This window comes from Diplotaxodon limnothrissa, linkage group LG17, assembly GCF_057381915.1.
Source record: "Diplotaxodon limnothrissa isolate DT_005_m linkage group LG17, D_limnothrissa_male_GT1.1, whole genome shotgun sequence".
NCBI classification, from domain to species: Eukaryota; Metazoa; Chordata; class Actinopteri; order Cichliformes; family Cichlidae; genus Diplotaxodon; species Diplotaxodon limnothrissa.
Window position 1 is genome coordinate 36,590,709 of NC_140612.1, and position 20,199 is coordinate 36,610,907.

Below are 20,199 nucleotides of genomic sequence, written 5' to 3' on the forward strand. Positions count from 1 at the left end.
ATCATCTGCAGAGGAATGGTTTATTTGAAGAGTTTCAGTCAGGTTTCAGAGCTCATCACAGCACAGAAACAGCTTTAGTGAAGGTTACAAATGATCTTCTTATGGCCTCTGACAGTGGACTCATCTCTGTGCTTGTCCTGCTAGACCTCAGTGCAGCGTTCGATACTGTCGACCATAATATCCTATTAGAGCGACTAGAAGATGCTGTAGGTATTACAGGTACTGTGCTGCATCGCCTTCACACACTAAGGTTAATTATGGAGTTCCACAGGGTTCAGTGCTAGGACCAATTCTGTTTACATTATACATGCTAGGCAGCATCATTAGAAGACATAGCATACATTTTCACTGCTATGCAGATGACACACAACTTTTTCTGTCCATGAAGCCAGATAACACACACCAATTAGTTAAACTGCTGGAATGTCTTACAGACATAAAGACCTGGATGGCTGCTAATTTTGTGCTTTTAAATTCAGATCAAACTGAGGTTATTGTACTCGGCCCTGAAAATCTTAGAAATATGGTTCTTACTCTGGATGGCATTACCTTGGCCTCCAGTAACACTGTGAGGAACCTTGGAGTCATTTTTGACCAGGATATGTCCTTCAACGCACATATTAAACAAGTATGTAGGACTGCTTTCTTCCATTTGCGCAACATCTCTAAAATTAGAAATATCCTGTCTCAGAGTGACGCTGAAAAACTAGTTCATGCATTTATTACTTCTAGGCTGGACGACTGTAATTCATTATTATCAGGATGTCCTAAAAACTCCCTGAAAGCCTTCAGTTAATCCAAAATGCTGCAGCAAGAGTCCTGACAGGGACTAGAAAGAGAGAGCAGATTTCTCCTGTTTTGGCTTCCCTTCATTGGCTTCCTGTTAAATCCAGAATTGAATTCAAAATCCTGCTCCTCACATACAAGGTCTTAAATAATCAGGCACCATTATCTTAATGACCTTGTAGTACCATATCACCCTATTAGAGCACTTCGCTCTCACACTGCAGGCTTACTTGTTGTTCCTAGAGTATTTAAAAGTAGAATGGGAGGCAGAGCCTTCAGTTTTCAGGCCCCTCTTCTGTGGAACCAGCTTCCAGTTTGGATTCAGGAGACAGACACGATCTCTACTTTGAAGATTAGGCTTAAAACTTTCCTTTTTGCTAAAGCATATAGTTAAGGCTGGACCAGGTGACCCTGAATCCTCCCTTAGTTATGCTGCAATAGGTGTAGGCTGCTGGGGATTCCCATGATGCATTGAGTTTTTCTTCTTCAGTCACCTTTCTCACTCACTATGTGTTAATAGATTGTTGGGCTTTTCTGTGTATGTGTTATTGTAAGGTCTACCTTACAATATAAAGCGCCTTGAGACGACTGTTGGGGTGATTTGGCGCTGTATAAATAATATTGAATTGAATGAAATTGAATTGAATTGACTTTTATTTTATTCAGTTTGACCCAAAATAAGTGGCTGAGGAAATGAATGACAGAGTTAGAATCTGCTATAGAGTCCAGCAGCATGGTTTGAGAAATAAAATCCCATTCATATTGTCCACAAGGATTTGGGGATTTTGATTATGAGTCATAATACTGTAACTATCCAAAGTAGACTTAGTACAAACTAAGGCATTATGAAAGAAAGGCACAGGGTCTTTTAGAGACTAATGTGTGTGTGGGTGTATTATCATCCCCATTTAATTTAGAATATCATTAATCATGAAAAACTACGACCCTACATAATACAAAAACTCAACAAGAAAGTGTTTTTAGAGGCTGAGACAGAAAGTCGTTTTCCAGACTTCCTGCCTTGACATCCATAGGACCAAAAATCATTTTGCAAGTACAGCTATTGGTCAGATATAAGGCATGATACAACTGTAAAAAGCTACAATATACAGCTTCAGTCAGAGGTTTACATACAGCCATGACAATTAATGAATTTCTTTTTACAGGGTGATTCTACAGCAGACCTCTTTAATAACTTTTTAAAATTTATTTTTAGTTAATTTATTTTAGTTAATTTCGTTTATTTATTGTCTCTCATCCACGCAGGGTCAAAAGTATACATACAGGCCCATTCAGGTTTTTCTAGGGGTTTACAGTAATGTATCTAATGCCTTTTTGGAGTCAGCAAAAAGGTGTATGCTGAAACAGCCATTAGATGAGCTGCCAATTAATCCATTTGCATGTATAATTATCACTCAACAAATATACAGTACATTTAGTAATTATTCTTTAATCGTCAAACAGAGACGCAATAATGTTCTCACCAGTCATCCAGTACAGCAAATATTTGAACACCTACCAGCAGCAGCATCATCGTCATTGCGATCATCATCAGCCTTGCATGGTGATGATATTACACATGCCAAGAGTAACAAGTGAAGCGAAAAGCAGGAAATAACTGGACATGTTTCATATAATTATTTAATAACCGCTCTGTGTTATCTGCGACACGCACAGCTTCGGTTGGGGAAGTTGTGATTACAGTGCAAAAAACTAGCCAATTACAGCCCTGTATTTCAAACTGCTGAGCATGCAAAGCCTGTTGACATGCAATTAGTCGGACCATCATTAGGAGGCATTTCATCGCTGACTCTTCTCGATTAATTCTCATTACCTCCCAATTTGTGTGTGTGTGTGTGTGTGTGTGTGTGTGTGTGTGTGTGTGTGTGTGTGTGTGTGTGTGTGTGTGTGTGTTTACGTGTGGTTTGGCAAGGATAAAACAAAGTGGAGTGTGACTTTTTAATGCAGAAGGTCATTATGCTAATCAGTATCATTACAGAAGGCCACAGGCCCAAAATTGAGTCTAACCAAAGGCCTCCTTCTGTTCTTTGTGGGATTTCAGGTGTGTTTGTTCAGGGACTCCTCACCTGTTTTTCAGCTTATTTGTTTAGTAGCACTATTCTGTCAGTCTCCTGTTGTTTGATTGAACTTTGCAAAGTTGTTGTACTGCAGGAAAATAAGGAAATACAGGATCAGGTGATCTTAGCCCATCAAACAGTAGCCTATAAGAGCTCAAACATTTGACCATTCTATTTTAAATGTATTTTAAAACCTTTAGCGGGCCTCTTCTGTTTAGTGTCATTGTTGCGTTACACATGAAGAATTCCTGAAGACTATTCAGTTATCTTTTTGTTCCCTTAAATAGCACTACTTTTCCTTGTACATTAGTTTTCTTACACCATTGGAGGCTAAATTGCTATCTGTGCCTTAGGACATATTGAAGGTGATGAACTGCCAGTCATAATCCCACTTTATACCATTTCATCATCCTCATCATGTAAACCTAAATAGAGCCAATTTGAGCTTGAAGAACTCACGTCTCAATTCTCCATTCAACGTTCATTTCAGTGCGAGCACTCAGGTGTGAAGGATTTAAGCATCAGGGGCCAGCTTTTTATTGTGCCGGTGTCATAGGTGTCACAGAGAGGGGGTTTGCAGCTGCTTTGGCTGCTATTGTCATTGCGTTGTAACGTCGGGACCTATGGATTAGAGCTTCTGAGTGTTTAGTTTCTCCACAATGTGACAGAGCTCCGCTGTGACATGTGGCCATTAGCCATGCTTGTGAATAAGTAATGATGTGCCCACAGCAAAGATAAACACACCCTGAGATGTATAGGTGCATATAGCTTGTGTATATGGATGAGTAGCTCAATTGTGTGTGTGGGTCTTGCTTATTGGCAGAATTTCTTCTAACTGATATGTGTTTTTGTAAAATGTGTGCTCGTCTGTGTGTGCTTGTGCCTGTGTGTGTGTGGGCAGAGACTGCTGACCAGGCAGCATATGCCAGGGCTCGGGCACTCAAAGACACACAGTCAGCACAATGCCTGTCACAGCAGCCAGCCAATCAGATCCCTTAAAGCATGGGCCAAAGGGCAGGCAGGAACCAATTGTCGTGACAGGGTCTTCTGTGCACCGGTGTAACTGATGGCTCAGTTTGGCTCAGTTTGACTCTGGCATTCAACGCCTTGTATTTATGCTAACGGATGTTGCTTCGGTTTCTGAATGACAGTTAATGTGTTGTTATTTATTAGATCACAATCATTACTTTGTGCAAATGTGGGCATTTCATACAGCGATGCATACACAATTACTTAAAAGTATCTTCCGTGACTTGTAATATAACCATGTTGCACAATATTTAATTATAGTTCCAAATGCAGAGATTGGAAAGCCTTATTACAAAGTACACAATGCTCACTATTCATTTGCTGTGGCAGATCATAGTAATACTACATTCTTCTTTTGCATTGTGGTTCTGCATTGGGCCTGAGTCTGTCAGTGTCAGACATTCATTTTTAGGCTATGTCAAGATATTCTAAACTGCATGTACAAAAGCACCAAACGGAACTACTCTGCTTTGTTTGTTTCTCAAACCATAAAAAGCTCGTCTGTTCATCTTTTTGTTCACTTCCTTTTTTGGGGGACCGGTACATTGTAATACAAGGATAGATAAAAGGATAGCTCGATTCTTCTCACTGGACTGAATAACTAGACATGGAGGATACAATCAGAGCTCTGCGGACAAGCTTTTCTGCCTGTTCCTCCTGCGATCATAGGGTTAGGGGATTTAAGGCTTTGGTTTCAGTATCCTCTTAAGATAGCAATGGGCAGTTAGATGGATCAAGTCACTGGAAGGAAGAAGGCGAGGGCGGGGGGTACATATCTAAAGATTTTCATACGTGTACAGCGAGAGGATGGTGCTGTATATGCGTCAGCTCATGTTTCAGAGAATTAACTACCAGCTGCTTGTGGAAAGAATTTCTGAAACAGTTTAAGCAACAGGCTACGAATGTGATTACTGACCAGTAAATAACAATTGCTTAATAAGGATAAGAGGTGAAAACTCCATTTGGAATGTAAACCATTCATGTCGGCTGTTAAGTAAAACTTGAATGTTGCTTTGATAACCATAATGGTATCCATATGGTCGCCTAAGGAGCCCATTAGAGGGAAAACAGTGAAAACAAGACACCTGTTTTGAATTTTGCCATTAAAATTGTGCTAATCTTTCCTACTGCAAAATGTTTTACTGCCTTTTCTCAGAGTTGGGCAGTGTGCCAGTCTTTTTACATGATGTACTCAAAGGCCAACGCAGACGCAAAACCTGAACTAACGCAATAAAAATGTGTTCCTATCTAAAATGATCAAATGGGATTTGTTTTTATGAAATCTCCTACACAAACCCTGCGGCTGTTCTGTCCCCTCCTGCAGTGTTTATTCAAATGCTCAAACGTGCGCACATTCACACTGACCATGTGCGCACACAGATAAAAAGCCCAGATATGACTGTGGGCTTGCTTTTATGATGAAAGGTGTCAAAATAAAATAAGTCTGAGAGTAGAAGAGAGTCCTTGAACTGTTTTGCATTACTTTCGTGCACTGTGTGACGGCGACTGCGGAGCAAGCTGAAGTTCAGCAGCTCATTCACAAGTCATTGTTGCATTGAGCTGGCACACGTGCCACGTAGAAAAAGAAATCTCAGGTCAGGTATGTTTGATTTCCTTCAGGCAAAAAGTATAATTATTGTAAATGCTAAAATACTGAGTGATTCCGACATGTAAAGGAAGAGATGCCATCTAATGCGTAAAGGATTTTCACTCCTTGCTTTGTCCTATACTTGCACCCAAACCTGCATGCAAGTAGAGCTTAGGCTGGCAGTGGAGTCTGTTTGGTAAATCCTGACTTGAACATTAACAGATGTGGTTAATTTTGTATCAATTAAAAGGAAAACCCCGGGCGTTCTTACTTTCATGGCGTCAAATACTGCGGTTGTATCAAAGTCACTCTCCAAACTGCACACAATCGACCAGATTTACTGAAAGGGCAAAATAATGTGTGAGAACAACCCCCTAAATAGTGCTTATATACACGTGTGGTTAGTTTTATAGGTGATTTACAAAAGTTGTGTTGTTTTTTAAACACATGTGCAGTCAGTTCATTTAAATATCAAGCATAAAAAATAAGACACGCGGGGGAGGGTGGGGTTAAATACTGGTGCAACTGGCAGTAAATTGCATGTCCTAAATGTTAGTAAATCTGGCCCAAGGTGTCCTTTGGAGTCTGCCCTTGATGTAGCAAGTTAAGGTACTCCCAGCTCATCTTATACGGATGCTTGTAAAGAATCCCTGGGCACTGCATTTGAAGGAATAAGCATGTGGTTGCATTCTACCGGTTTAATGATGTGAAGTGCATATCTGAATGCAAAATTTGATATTTAGGTAAACCTAAAGTTGTTTTCAGTGGTAAAAAACGGAAAAAAAAAAAAAAACAATCTATGAGTAAAAGTAAAAAGTGAGTGAAATTTGAATAAATCAGCAAACATAAAGTAAGCGAAAAAAGTGCAAACATTATTATGTTGCTCTTTGTTGTTTGCTTTCTCTTCTGTTTTTTTTCTCCATACAGGTGACCCAGGTGTTTTGGTTTTTTTTGTTTGTTTGTTTTTTTCTTTCTTCCCCCCCTTCTCACCGTCTCTTCTCCCCTTTGGTTTTCTTTCTCTCCCTCTCTTTCTTTCATTCTTTCTCCCTGTCCTATCCCCCAGTCATGTCTGTCCCGTTTGTAGGAACTGAAAATAAAATAAATTCATAATTATAATAAAGGTCAATCAAATGGACCAATATGGCAAGGCCATGATGATCCACTTGGTAAAATAAATCCGCTTGGCATCTATCTTGGACTTAAGACAACAATTCTGATGGCTAAAGATCCAAACGGGACAAAAAAAAGGAGAAAAAAAAAGAAAAAAAGAAAAAAGAAAAAAGTGCAAACAGCTTTCAAAAATAGCAAATACTGCTTTGTCCTAAATGACAAACTTTTGACTTACTCTGTCATAACCCCTTCAATTTCCAAATGTTGTCTTTGTACGTCATTAAAACTGCAGAAAATAGTTTGTTTGCTGCAGTAATAAACATACATTACTTCTGCAGCTGGTGTGCCAATGCTCTGCCAAAGAACAGTTTTGCATAATTCTGAGACATCAGTAGTATCTGACATAGTATCTGATGTATTGTAAATGATGCTCTGGGATGAAAATGCATAGGGAAAAGGAGCATACTGTATCCAAAGCACAGAAGTGAAGGTGTAAGGGAATGTGTAGAAAGAGCTAATAACAGTTATGCAATGTGGCTGTCGGATTACCAGGCAGACTAGGGACCTGACATTGTTACATAACACAGAGTCCAGACTTTAATCCATATAGCGACCTGACTGGCATGCTCCACGCATGACTAGAAGCCTTAACCTGGCTTAGACAAGGAGAGCTGTCTCTCAGAGGAATATTAGAGAAATGCTAGCATTTTGATATTAAGGCATGCTCTCTATGTATATTTACTACTTTGCCCATACTAATAAATAACATTGCTAAATCACAGTGAAGTCCTAAGTTCTTTCAACTTCGTCTCACTGCGGAGGTTCGCAGTAGAACATGAATGAAATAATGAGAATAAAAATGAGTCTGAGGTTTTTAATGGGAAAAATGTGGAGTGCCCACTCTGTTGCCCCAAATGGAGGAGTTTAAGTATCTTGAAGTCTTGTTTATGAGTGATGGGAGATTGGAGTGGAAGATTGACGGACAGACTGTTGCACTACTGTCAGCACCAATGGTGACATTGTACAGGTGCACTGTGGTGAAGAGAGAGGTGAGTGTAAAAACAAAGCTGTCAATTTTCTGTGTTCCTGCCCTCGTCTCAACGAGAACTCTCAGTAGAAACCATAAGAGTTTCGACATCTCACTAGGAATCCTCCTGGACGCCTTGTAGGTTAGGTGGCAGGTCCCACCAGGAGCAGACCCAGAGCTCACTGGAGAGATTGCACCTCTTATCTGCATTGGGAATGACTTGGTGACTGGAAAGCTGGAGGAGGATGTTAGGGAGAGGATGTCTGGGCTTGTCAGCTTAGGTTGGTAAGTGGCAGAAGATGGATGGATGGATGGATGGATGGATGGATGGATGGATGGATGGATGGATGGATGGATGGATGGATGGATGGATGGATGGATCCACCCCAACCGTTCACAGCAGATGGCCGCCCCTCCCTGAGCCTGGTTCTGCCGGAGGTTTCTTCCTGTTAAAAGGGAGTTTTTCCTTCCCACTGTCGCCAAAGTGCTTGCTCATAGGGGGTCATATGATTGTTGGGTTTTTCTCTGTATCTATGAAGCGCCTTGAGGCGACTTTTGTTGTGATTTGGCGCTATATAAATAAAATTGGATGGATGGATGGATGGATGGATGGATGGATGGATGGATGGATGGATGCAAGCAAGTACCCATCAGAACACTAAAAAAATGAATGATTATAAGTTAAGCATTGGATTGGACAGTAGATCAGATGTTAATATTTTCCTCAAATGAAAGGGAATTCCTCATATTTCCTTTCCGCATTGGCATTTACAGTATTCCTCTTTATTCACAAACACTATTACATTATAATCTACAGGGTGGGCCATTTATATGGATACACCGTAATAAAATGGGAATGGATGGTGATATTAAAGTCCTGTTTGCGGCACATTAGTATATGTGAGGGGTTTGCAAACCCCTCACATATACTAATGTGAGGGATTTGTACAACTATATTCACAAAATATTACATGCATTGTGCAGTATTAATGTAAATTACAGCAATTTATTAGAGTAGTCCTCTCTACCACTGTGAGTCGATGGCTTTATGGCTTTCTCTGACTGCGCGGTAAATACCTGGGTTATTCAAAATATTTGTATTCACTCTCATCTGATATCTACATGCAAATCGTTCATTTTTAGTACAGCGGCTTATATTGCTCTGGAGGAGGGTTAACTGGAAGATTACATGAGGACACTGCTGAAGTCGACATGCTTACAGAGAACATAATACAAGTAGCTTCTATGCACACATGCAGACATGTTGGGGAATTTAACCCCAGCAGGAGGCTTGACAAATTCAGTCTCTAAGATTTCCCTGGCACGGAGAACCAGCTCAACCAAGCCAGATCGATTTCAATCGGCGGCTTACCAAAATGATGTGGCTGCCAGCGGGCCAGCGTGATGGGCCTAAAAATAGTTTCGACCAACCCCGAGGCTGTGATGTGGCCACGTAAGCTCTGGTGGCGTCTGGGTTTATGTGTCCCTACTGAAACCCATCAAATTACAGATGCAAATGCTTATCAAAACTATTTCCACTTGCTGACACAGTTTACTAAGGCAGCAATTAGAGAAAAGGAAAATGGGAGACATCCCAGGAATGTGGGAAAAAAGGGAGAGATGGGAAAAATGAAGAAATAGGAGAGATGAATAGGGAATGGGTGGACAGTGTCAGCCTTCAGTAGGCCACAAACCAGTCTCTGCTCCCTCCCTCCCTTCTTTTTTTTTTCTCTTTTATATCCAACATCCACAGATCAAACGACTGGTGAACATAAATAAAAGCCTTGATGATGATTTCCCATGAGAGCTGTGAACAACTGCATAGCATGCATTCGCATCAAGCTACGGCAAAACAGCTGTCCGCGCTTCTGCTGTCAGCACGCCTGGTTGGCCCGCTGCCTGACTGCCTCACTTGCTCCTCAAATGGTTCACATCACCGAGACAGAGGGAGAGAGAAAAGATTATGGTTATGAATACTTCATAACCTAATTGGCCCTTGTTAAGGGATTTATCAATACATAATACTGTGGATAATAAGATAAGGAGATCCATCCTGTGCGTTAAACACATTAGGTTATTTTCCATGGGGGGACTTGTGAGGCGGAAAAGCCTTTTTACATCCAAGGGCTTCACACTTTGCCACACTGCTTCAAACCATCAACCAGTACAATTGTGCTCTAATTAGTCATAGTAGCAGCAGCACAGCAGGTGTTTTGTGTAGTGGCACCTCATTAAGGGACATACAGAGAAAAGGGGGTGGAGGGGGTTTCCCTTTTTATCCAACTGTAATATCTATTTCATGTCCAGGATCATGTGATTTCTGGAGCCTGGCCCAGCAGGCACTAGGTGATAGGCAGTAAACACCCTGGGCACTACATGGATCTATCACCTAATATCATTTCAGCTGCTGTGCATATTTGCCCAATTTCCATTGGCTATGAGAGTGGATGAGAGTATTATTGTGGTCCGCATGTTGCACTTGATTATCTTGGAAAAAATGGCAAGTACGTGCTAATTCTTGTACTGAGCCTTGAGTGTAAATTTAGGTGGATTGACACTATAGTAGTAAAAATGAAAAGAGACCACGCTGGAAAGAATCATAGTGAGTTAAAAACTCAGCAGTAGCTGGAGGTAATTCAGCCATTCCAGTTCATCTGCGCCGATTTGTTTGGACTGTGGGAGGAGCTTTGTATGAGAGAAACTGCGGGGCAAAAGGACTGCCGAAAAGAAGCTTTAATTCGAAGATCTACAGCATCGTGAGCAATTACTAATAATAACTGCATGGGTCAGAGCCGTAATACTTCTCAAAATACATATGTGACCACAGAATGATCCTGCAGGAGAGGCGGAGGGTGCTGCTGCAGGGAACAAATTTCCTTTTGAAGCATTATCCATTAAACGATTGAACTCTTTTATGCAAATGTTTTACAAGATAAAAGCATAGGAACCCTTGAGGTTCACCCATATATCTCCATATTTCCATGTACATAGTAGCTTATCCTTGAAAAAAATAAAATGCAAGTGCCTGAAGCCTTTGTGTGACCTCTTGACACGTTTTCTTGAGGGGATCAATACTTTGGTTCTCTTGTCACCATCTTGTACATATAAAGTTATGCTACAAAATGCACAAATGCGCTGATAGCATCAACTCCTTAGTCAAATTGTTCATCACATGAAGCAGCGTGTGACATCATTGGTTGAAAAGGTAAAAACACAGCAGGTTAGCCTACAGGCTCTTACTCTGTTCTTAAATGCAACCCGTGTCTGTGTGTGTGCACACATTTACATAACTTTGCAGCCAGCAGGTCTATAGTGAGATAACATTCCCTGGAACTCCGATGGTTCTATTTAGTTAGTAGTCACACACACGAACGCATAGCCTAAACACACACATACACATACAGAGGATCACAGGTAACATAATATAAAAAGTGGAAACTTCACTGAGAGCCAAGGGGACATTTGATGTGCAAAAGTGGAAAGTCTACATTCAGAAATGGGGCAGCTGGCTCGACTAACTTTGACCAACTGATTATGTTTTTGTGGTCTATTATCTTTATACTAAGCTTGGATTTCACACAAGCTTGCCTGTGTGCAACATTGTATTGACCTAATTTATTATTAGGCATAGAAAGCAGCCTGTGATATCTGTAGAAACTCCATGCAACACAGTGCAGCGTGATCTGTTCGGGGTGTTCCAGTCTTATCATATTAGTTTAGATCATGTATATATGTGGGCAGTATAGTGACTAGTACCATGCATGGATCATCCTGTTACATAAACCTGGGAAAAGTCCTGGCCAGCTTTCTTCTTCCTTCACTAGCAACAGAATAGTTCTCATCACACCTATTTGTCACTGAAAATAAAAAGTAACCACCACAGTGCAACTTCAGCCTTAAAACATCTAATATTAAATGAAAAATTAATCTGTTGGAAGTTTTTTATTTTTTGATGGACATAGTGCTAATTTGATAGACTTGAGCAGGTAGGCACTCCTAGAAAAAAGGTAGCATGTTCACTGTTTGCCTGTGTGGGTTCTCTCTGGTTTACTCCAGCTTCCTCCCACAGCCCAATGGCATGCATGCTGGGTTAATTAGTGATTCGAAATTGGCTGTAAATGGGATTTTGAGACTATGTGTCTGTCTCTCTAGTGCTGTGATGGACCGGTTGACCTGTGCAGGATGTCTTCCTCTGGCCCTTTTTTTTACTTTTTAAAAAATGATGACATTCAGTGCTTTTTATCATCTTAGGCTTCTAACTCATTCCAGTGCCCCCCCGCAACACACACACACACACATATAACCAAACTCTATTGAAAATGTTTTTGCAGCATTAATAACACTTTATTTTTTAAACAGAAATAATAATTTTCTTATCTTGGATATATGACCATGCTCATTTAAAAAACAAAACAAAAAAACATTAAATTATAGGTCTCACAAATAAAAAAACTGCTCATTTTTAAGTGATGGGAATTCTCCTGGGTTGTAAAAACAAAACAAATAACATGAGTGAGTACACACTGCTGCATAACAACGTGTAATCAGCAGGCGGTGAATAACACTTAAGGCTGAACTTTCCCCTCCAGCCATACAAAATATGCGTTTCTGCAGAGGGACGGCAGAGGACCTATCAGAATTACCGCCACGTGAGCTCAAATGCCTGCTTTATTAGAATAACTTTTCCAGGATTGGTCCAAATGCGAAACATGGTATTTATAGATGATATCTAATTGGTCGTTGCCTTTCAACTTCATAGCGAACACAGCGCAAAGCTTCCAGACGATGTTCATGGGCGTCTCGTACTACGAGAAAGTAGTGCGCCGCGAAAATTAATATTGCAAGGATATTTTCGAATAAAAGTATGATACAATTGTGGCGCGTGTTAAGTAGCTACATGGGAATGCATACGTGGCAAAAGGTCCCGAAAGTACGCGCGAATTAAACGATAGTGTCTACTTGTGTTGGTGGCGGAGGGATATCGTTTTCCTAGTGCGCGTCAAAATATTGGCTTGGGAAGACCGCGCCAAAGCTCAGACAGCGGCCACTGTTCAGTACAACAGTCCGCCGCAGAGGCCCTTTAAACGCACTCTTCTGTCGGCACGACTACTATACACATCGGAGTGGTCGGCTTCCCTTTCTTCTTCTTTTTTTTTTTTAATTCTTAAGAGGACTGTTTTTATCGGAGATACCTGAGTCGAGACACAGGAGTCATATTTGATGCTGGTTTTTGGGGAACGGTGTGCGACTTCGCGGTCGTGACACGACTTTGACGGGCGCGGTGCGGCGGAGTTGGCGCACTGCTGGACTGGATTTAACAGTTGCTCGCAGCCAAGACGGTTCGCGCCACCATTTACACTGCGTCTGAACCCACTTCTTTTCTTACTTATATTGTTTCTTCGGACTCACAGCGATCGAATAGAGGTCGTCTACACGGTCGTTTCAGCTCGAATATGTTGCTGTCAAAGTTTGGTTCATTTTCGCATATTTGCAATCACTCGAGTATGGACCATCTACCAGTGAAAATACAGCTTCAGCCGGGTAGGTTACCGTTACACTTGAGGCGTCTTTTAACTTCATTTATATTGGATTTGTAATGTAATGGCTAATAAATCGGAAGCATATTCTTAATTGAACAAAGTGTGCTACTACGGTTGCAGCTGACCAGTTCGTACAGCTAACAAGTTTAACCTCGCAATGCTGCATTCACCTTTTTTTAAATAACATTCCCCGTTTTATTTTGTTTTTCCCCCCTTGCAGTTAAAGTGGAGAAGGAGCCTTTCGAGAAGGTTTACCAAGTGGGATCCGTACTGGGAAGTGGCGGATTCGGAACTGTGTACGCCGGCAACCGTCTTTCTGACGGCACACCGGTAAGTACGGGATCGAGGGGGGGGGGGGGGGGGTCTATGTTTTGGTCTTGCATGTGGCGCCATGAAAGTGGGGTATTTCTCAGCTCCCTAGTTCTCTCTGTCAGGAAACACGATGTGTGTCCCCTATAATTAACGCTCACATTGTATTCTTTTCTGTGTGATTTCAGGTTGCCGTGAAGCATGTCGCCAAGGAGCGGGTGACGGAGTGGGGCACAATTGTAAGTAGTCATCCGCCGACGATTTTGTTTTGCAAACACCCCCACCCCCCTCCCCGGCTGTTGCTGGGTGGTTTTATATAACTATATTGTATTTTTTCCCCCATTCAAGAAAAAAATAATTTTTTCCATGGTTAATAAATGCCTCAATTTGCCCCCTTACAGAACGGTACTATGGTGCCTTTGGAGATCCTGCTGCTAAAGAAGGTCAGCTCGTCTTTTCGCGGAGTTATCAAATTGCTGGACTATTACGAGCGCGCGGACGGCTGGCTCATCGTCATGGAGAGGCCGGAGCTCGTGAAGGATCTGTTCGACTTCATTACTGAGAAGGGTGCCCTGGACGAGGACACGGCTCGAGGCTTTTTTCGACAGGTTTTGGAGGCGGTCAGACACTGCTACAGCTGCGGCGTGGTACACAGAGACATCAAAGATGAAAACCTGCTGGTTGATCTACGCACCGGGGAGCTCAAGCTTATCGATTTCGGCTCAGGGGCGATTCTCAAGGACACAGTCTACACCGATTTCGATGGTAAGTAAGCGCTCCTTTTTTGTGTGTGTGTTAACAAAATTGTCTAATTTAATTCATCGCTTATGCGAGAGGCTTCAGTGCTGGACGTGTGTATTGTTTTGATGAATACGCATCCGTGTGGGCTGCGTTGTGTTTGCCCTTGGTGCCCCGCTGTGCTATATTCAGATATGGAGGCGTTCACGAGGCGCTGACGCAGTCGTCTGTTTTTGGTCGAGGGTTTTCTTCTCCCAGAGTCTCTCTGCGTTTTCCTTATCGATGATCTATTAAAGGATGTTGCTAATTTAAAAGTAAATAAAAGATCTCTCATATCGCAGATATGACTCACAGCATAATGATCATATTGGTGGCCATTTTTTAATCTGTGAATCATCCTCGTCTTGTGATAGGGAGACTACTTTTAATGTTTTTTCCCTTTCAGTAAAGGTTGAGTCACTGTTGTGTTTTGTGGATGCTTGGTCAGTGCCACGTAACATCTGTTTGTTGTGAAACCGGAGACTGTAGTTCACGTGATGGGCTCACGTTGCTTTTTTTTTTTTTTTTTTTTTCATGTTTGGTAACCAAGTTCCTCCTTCCAGGAGGGAAGGGAGGAGGGGAGATGGAGGCAGGTCACTCAGTTTGTGTTTTGTGGCGTAGGAAAAGATGGAAAGCTTTACTACCATGACTCAGCTATTTCAGACACATTATTCTCAATTTTCTTTTTCTCTCCCGCCTGCTGTTTCGTAACTCACCTCCCTCTTTTCCCCTCTTTGTTCTCTCACAGGTACAAGAGTCTACAGCCCACCAGAGTGGATCCGCTTTCACAGATACCACGGACGCTCTGCGACGGTTTGGTCATTAGGCGTGCTGCTCTACGACATGGTGTGCGGAGACATCCCCTTTGAGCAGGACGAGGAGATCCTAAGAGGGAGACTGTATTTCAGGAGGAGGATCTCAGCTGGTGAGTGTTAACACATGAGTTCACTCTGTTGCCCTCTAGCCATGGTTACTGGTATAGCTCATGAGGTCTATATTTATAAATCAATTCACATTAGAGTAAGACCTTGTAATCATAATGGATGACCTGATCAAATGGCTGGTAAACAGATTTATCTGTCATAAATAAAATTGAGGTTTTTTATTTTTGGGATATTTTTTTTTTTTGTCTGTTTTTGATTTCCCTTGGTGCACTCTGTACCAGTCCCACTCACCCTAGAGAGCTAACCTTAATAAAAGGGGATGTGTGTTCTGGTGCTGTGATTGTATACATAAGCTGTAGAGATGAATCCAAAATATCAGGTTCTCTCTTTCAGTTTGTTGGCCCTTTTTTTCTTTTTTTTTCTTACTAATTTTTTTTTCTTGTTTTCTCCTCCAGAGTGCCAGCAGCTGATCAAATGGTGTCTGGCCCTGCGGCCCTCAGACCGGCCCACTCTGGAGCAGATCTGCGACCACCCCTGGATGAGGGCAGTGGCAGAATCACCCAAGTCACCGGAGGAGCCTGTGGGCAGCGACATCCGCCTCAGGACCATCGACACAGATTCTTCATCAAGCACAAGCTCGAGCAAGGAGAGCCTCTGAGGGAGGCTCTGATAGACTTTTTTTTGTGGGGGGGGGCAAAAAAACAAATAAGACTTTGTGGGAAAAGAAGGGGTGGGGATAGGACTGATCTGCAACCGGACCCTCTGACCCAGCAGGCCCGGCAAGAAAAATGTACTTTAATTTTCCTCTTTTGTAGGGAATTTCTAATTTATTACTTATGTGTTCTTTTTATCTTATAGTCCCATCCCCTCTTTTCCTTTCAGTTGATTTTTACTTGTTTCCTAATGGGAAACATTTTGCTGTTTGGGCGGTCTTACCAGCACTATTTATTCCCCCCCTCCCCACTTTTAAATTTTAATTTTACTTGTTTTGTTACTAGGCTGGTATACACAGCTGGCAAGGCCCTCCTATTCAGACATGGCTGCTCTCATAGAGCATGGACATAACCCTTTTATTTAAATGTTTTAATTTTGATTTTGGAGTGCCTTTTTTTGGAAAGCTGCTTTTCAGGGGCGGGGGGACTTTTGTCAGAAACTGTTCTCTTTTCTTTTTTTTTTTTTCTTTTTTTTTTTTTTTTTTTTTTTCTCCTTCTTCTTGGAATAGCCCTCAGCGTGACAGTTAAGTTGTCTCTGCTGTGATGGAAGGGGTGTTTAGGCTCTTTTTTTTTTTGTTTGTTTTTGTTTTGTTCCCCTTCCTTCTTCTGTCCTCCCTCTCTCCATCACTGTAAGCCAACCAGCACCTAGCTGAGAGGCTAAAGTAGAAATAGTCAGGAGAGAAGGAGGTTGGGGGCATGGGGGCTCTTCCTGGCAATGGAATACTTGAAACACACTCAACTTGACTCTGTGTCGCTCTCTTTAACGCTGCTCACTCACTCTATAGCCTGAACAGGTGTTTGGAAACTGGATCCTGTCTTTTCTGAATGTCTACAAAATGTCAACACACAGCCCACCCTTTTCTCCCGCTCTGGCCTCAAATGCCTGTTCCAGGGTTCATAGCCCTCCTGACTTGTCTGTTCTATATATACGCATACATTTTTTATATATTTTTTTGCCTCCCATCATCTCACTGCTTGACACTACATAGCCCCCACCCCTGGCCTTCCTCAGGGTTTGGGGTGTGAAATGCACAATCAATGCAATATTCATGGACTCAAATGTTTTTTGTTTTTTTTGTTTTGTTTTTTTTTCTTCAAACAAATATTGTATAGTGTGTAGTTTGTTTTTTTTTTCCTCTTATTTGTGTGTACATTTTCTTCCCTCCCCCCATTTGGATTTAATTTATTCGTAAACATGTAGACATTCCCACACTCTGTGGTTATTTATTTATTTATTGTCTATGCTTAAAAAATCCCCCAGTTTTTGTTTTTTTTTTTTGTTTTTTTTTTTTCTGTTTTTGTTTTTGCATATCCTACTTGGCCTTTGGTTTGCATTCCTTTATAACTTATTTTTACATTTCAACTTTTTTTTTTTTTTTTTTTTTAGATGTGGAAGATGCACTGAAAGCAGTTGTCATTGTAAAAGCAGAATAAAACGTTTACTTAAATTTGAAAAAGAGGATTTTTGAATGTTATTTAAATACTTAAGAAGTCTGTTAATGTCGAATGACTAAGTTTCAGAGAAATCCACCTGGTTTTCTGTGCTGTCGAGATTCATTTGAGTTCTATGGGGAGCTCGTACTCGTCACATAGCCTCATATTCGGAGACCCTTTCAGTTTAGCTGTGTGACTTGTGGCTGTGAAGGATGGATGTCGCTATTTTTTTATACAAAAGTTTCAATAAAAGCTCATTTTTATGTACAGAAAATAACTCTGGTGTCCTGATCTTTTTGAGCAAAACCATTGCATACAGGCAGCTTTCTTACTGGTTGCCCCTCACAAACAAAGTTTAAACAGCAGGTGGGTGGGGCTTCTGTGCCGTCAGCCAGAGCTGTGTTTTCCCACTCTGACATCTGCAAAGTCAACAATGCATATGATCACTTTTAGGTACACTGGCCTTATTATTTTAATATTTGGCTATAGTTAATATGAGCGTGCACCAACGTAATAGCTGATTACTCACAGAAAATATTAATAAAAATAAAAATTCTAATAGGTTTCCTTTAGATTACCACCATTTGCAGAAGATGGTGAGATTCAGACCCAGTGTTGTTCATCTGCTTGACAGCAATCCCCCCCCCCCCCCCCAAGGAGGCGGGGTGAAGCTAATATACATGTCCAGCACGCTTCATTTACACCGCCTATAGTGATAATAACAGCGCTGCAGCACGCGGTGGCAGCGGCTGCTGTCTGAGTGGCTGAAGACAAATCTAACAGGAGCCATTAACTGGGTGACAACCTGCAGCAACCAGTGGGGCTAATAAGGGATAGATGTGCCTCTGGAGCTTAGGGGAGGAGACAGTGATGGCGGCATGACAGAACAATGCTATGCATCATCACGCACACACAACACATGCATCCTCTTAAATTTAAGTGATTGCTTTTTCATTTTTATTCCCCCTGCTTGCCTGTCTGCTCTGCAAAAACACAACTCATTCCATTACAGGACTCGGAAAGCCCACGGCAGGCTGATGGTGTACAGGGACTAGGAGTGAGAAGCATAAGGCGTGTAGGGTATGCTTTTTTTTTTAGGGAGGTGCTGCCCCCGCTGGCCAATCAGTGTTCTCTCTGTCATTATACACAACAAATGCATGTCAACAGTGTAAATGCAATTTTGCAAATCTTGTATCAGGATTGTTTGAAGTATATAATGTTGATTTTTCAATTTGAGATATAATTTTATCTCTACGTGGAAATCAGCCAATCACAGGGCCTCACACCAAGAAAGCCATTATCCCTGCAAACGAGAGTCATCTCAAACACTCACCCACACATGTCCAATTTTTACTTGACTGGCTGCTTCCAATTTCACTTGAGTGGAGACATATGGGTACTTCAAGACTGTGCGATACAGCTGGTCCCTAAATTTTCTCAAGGATCTAAGTCATCAAGAAAGACTGATGCTGGGGAAAGAAGGAGAAGGCATTCCTTAAAAAAATCCACTTGAAATATACATGTTGATATGTAGATTTGAAGCAGCCACTCAAGAGTCGTCTGACTATATTCGTTCTTTGCGTCAGTGGGTTTCTAAATGATAACACTACATGTCAAAGCCCTACAGTCTACAGAATAAATCTCATTTAAATAGATGAAATGACCATGATATGACAGCCCAGCTACCGTATTTCCCCAAGTTCCAGCTTTCTTCTCAGCTGGGCTGGCTAAAGCAACATGTTAACCTTTGGCAAAAAAAGAAGCAAATAACATTAAACTGTCCCTTTAATATTATTATTTATAAACCAGGATAACATCCAGACACACCGCAACTGGAGACGCCTCTATTAAATCAGTCTAACAAGCACATCTAAACCACGGTGCGATGCAACACAGAGCCAGAAACAGTGGCTGGTGTCAGACTCCATACATTGACATCTGTTTCTATAAGACTCCGAGCTAATCCCTCTATTGTCTTTGTGTCTCTGGGCTTTTTGACATGCAAATGCCCTCCAACTTGTCTTCATCAGAATCCCCTCTCTCCTCGGAATGAGGCTCATCCACTCTCACTGTAAAATCCTCATTAAATGTAGCAGGGGCATATGCCACACTATTGTCTCCTTGAGTTGAAGTCTGATCCCACAGGCTGATTAATATCATCCATCACTGCCACTTAGCTGTGGCAGCGAGGGAGTATTCAAATGTCCAAAATGTATGATTTTTCTTTCTTTTCTTTTTTTTTTTTGGATACTTGATGTGTGTGGGTCTGGTGTGTCAAACTATTAAAAGAGGTCATATCAGTCATTCCCACTTGACACTTTTTGATTTTTGAGTGCATAAAACTGTAAGTCTATGAGGGCTTAGGATTGATTACATTTATCTTTGTTTTCAATTCAATTTAATTGTGTTTATACAATTTATATAGTGCTGAAAGGTGCTTTATATTGTAAGACCCTAGAATAATACAGGTAAAAACCCAAAAGTCAGATGGACCCCTATGAGAAAGCACTTGGTGACAGTGGGAAGGAAGAACTCCATTCTAACAAGAAGAAACCTCCAGATGAACCGTGCTCAGCAAGGGGCCACGACTGGTTGAGGGTGATGGGAGGAAGATAATCTTATTCATCTTTATCTAAGTTGTATCTACAAAATCACTTGCTTAAAGCACCTGTAATTAGCTCTGTATGCTAAATATGACATTAAGCTAGGATATAGGCAGTGGAAAAGATAGGCGTAACCACTGTGATGTATCCCACTGCTCAGTGAACTCAAGCCGTTTTCCCAGTTTCAATTTTGGTGTTTCGAAGCCACGTTGGTGTTTTTGACCTACAAATACTAATCAAGTCCATAAAGCCATCATGAAAGGATTTACTGAGGTCACAGTGCAAAGGAGGTTTCTTTTATTCATTTCACCATAAATCTTT

At 41.4% G+C, this 20,199-nt stretch overlaps 1 protein-coding gene across 1 annotated transcript; it reads left to right on the top strand.

The window, feature by feature from the left end:
* Window positions 1–12,667: 12,667 nt before the first annotated feature.
* Window positions 12,668–16,314, top strand: pim3 (Pim-3 proto-oncogene, serine/threonine kinase). Its single transcript, XM_085375386.1, has 6 exons — window positions 12,668–13,159; window positions 13,379–13,488; window positions 13,656–13,706; window positions 13,869–14,232; window positions 14,993–15,169; window positions 15,584–16,314. The coding sequence occupies exons 1-6, from the start codon at window positions 13,072–13,074 to the stop codon at window positions 15,784–15,786; spliced, it is 993 nt and encodes a 330-aa protein (XP_085231512.1). The 5' UTR covers window positions 12,668–13,071; the 3' UTR covers window positions 15,787–16,314.
* The last annotated feature ends 3,885 nt before the right edge of the window (window positions 16,315–20,199 follow it).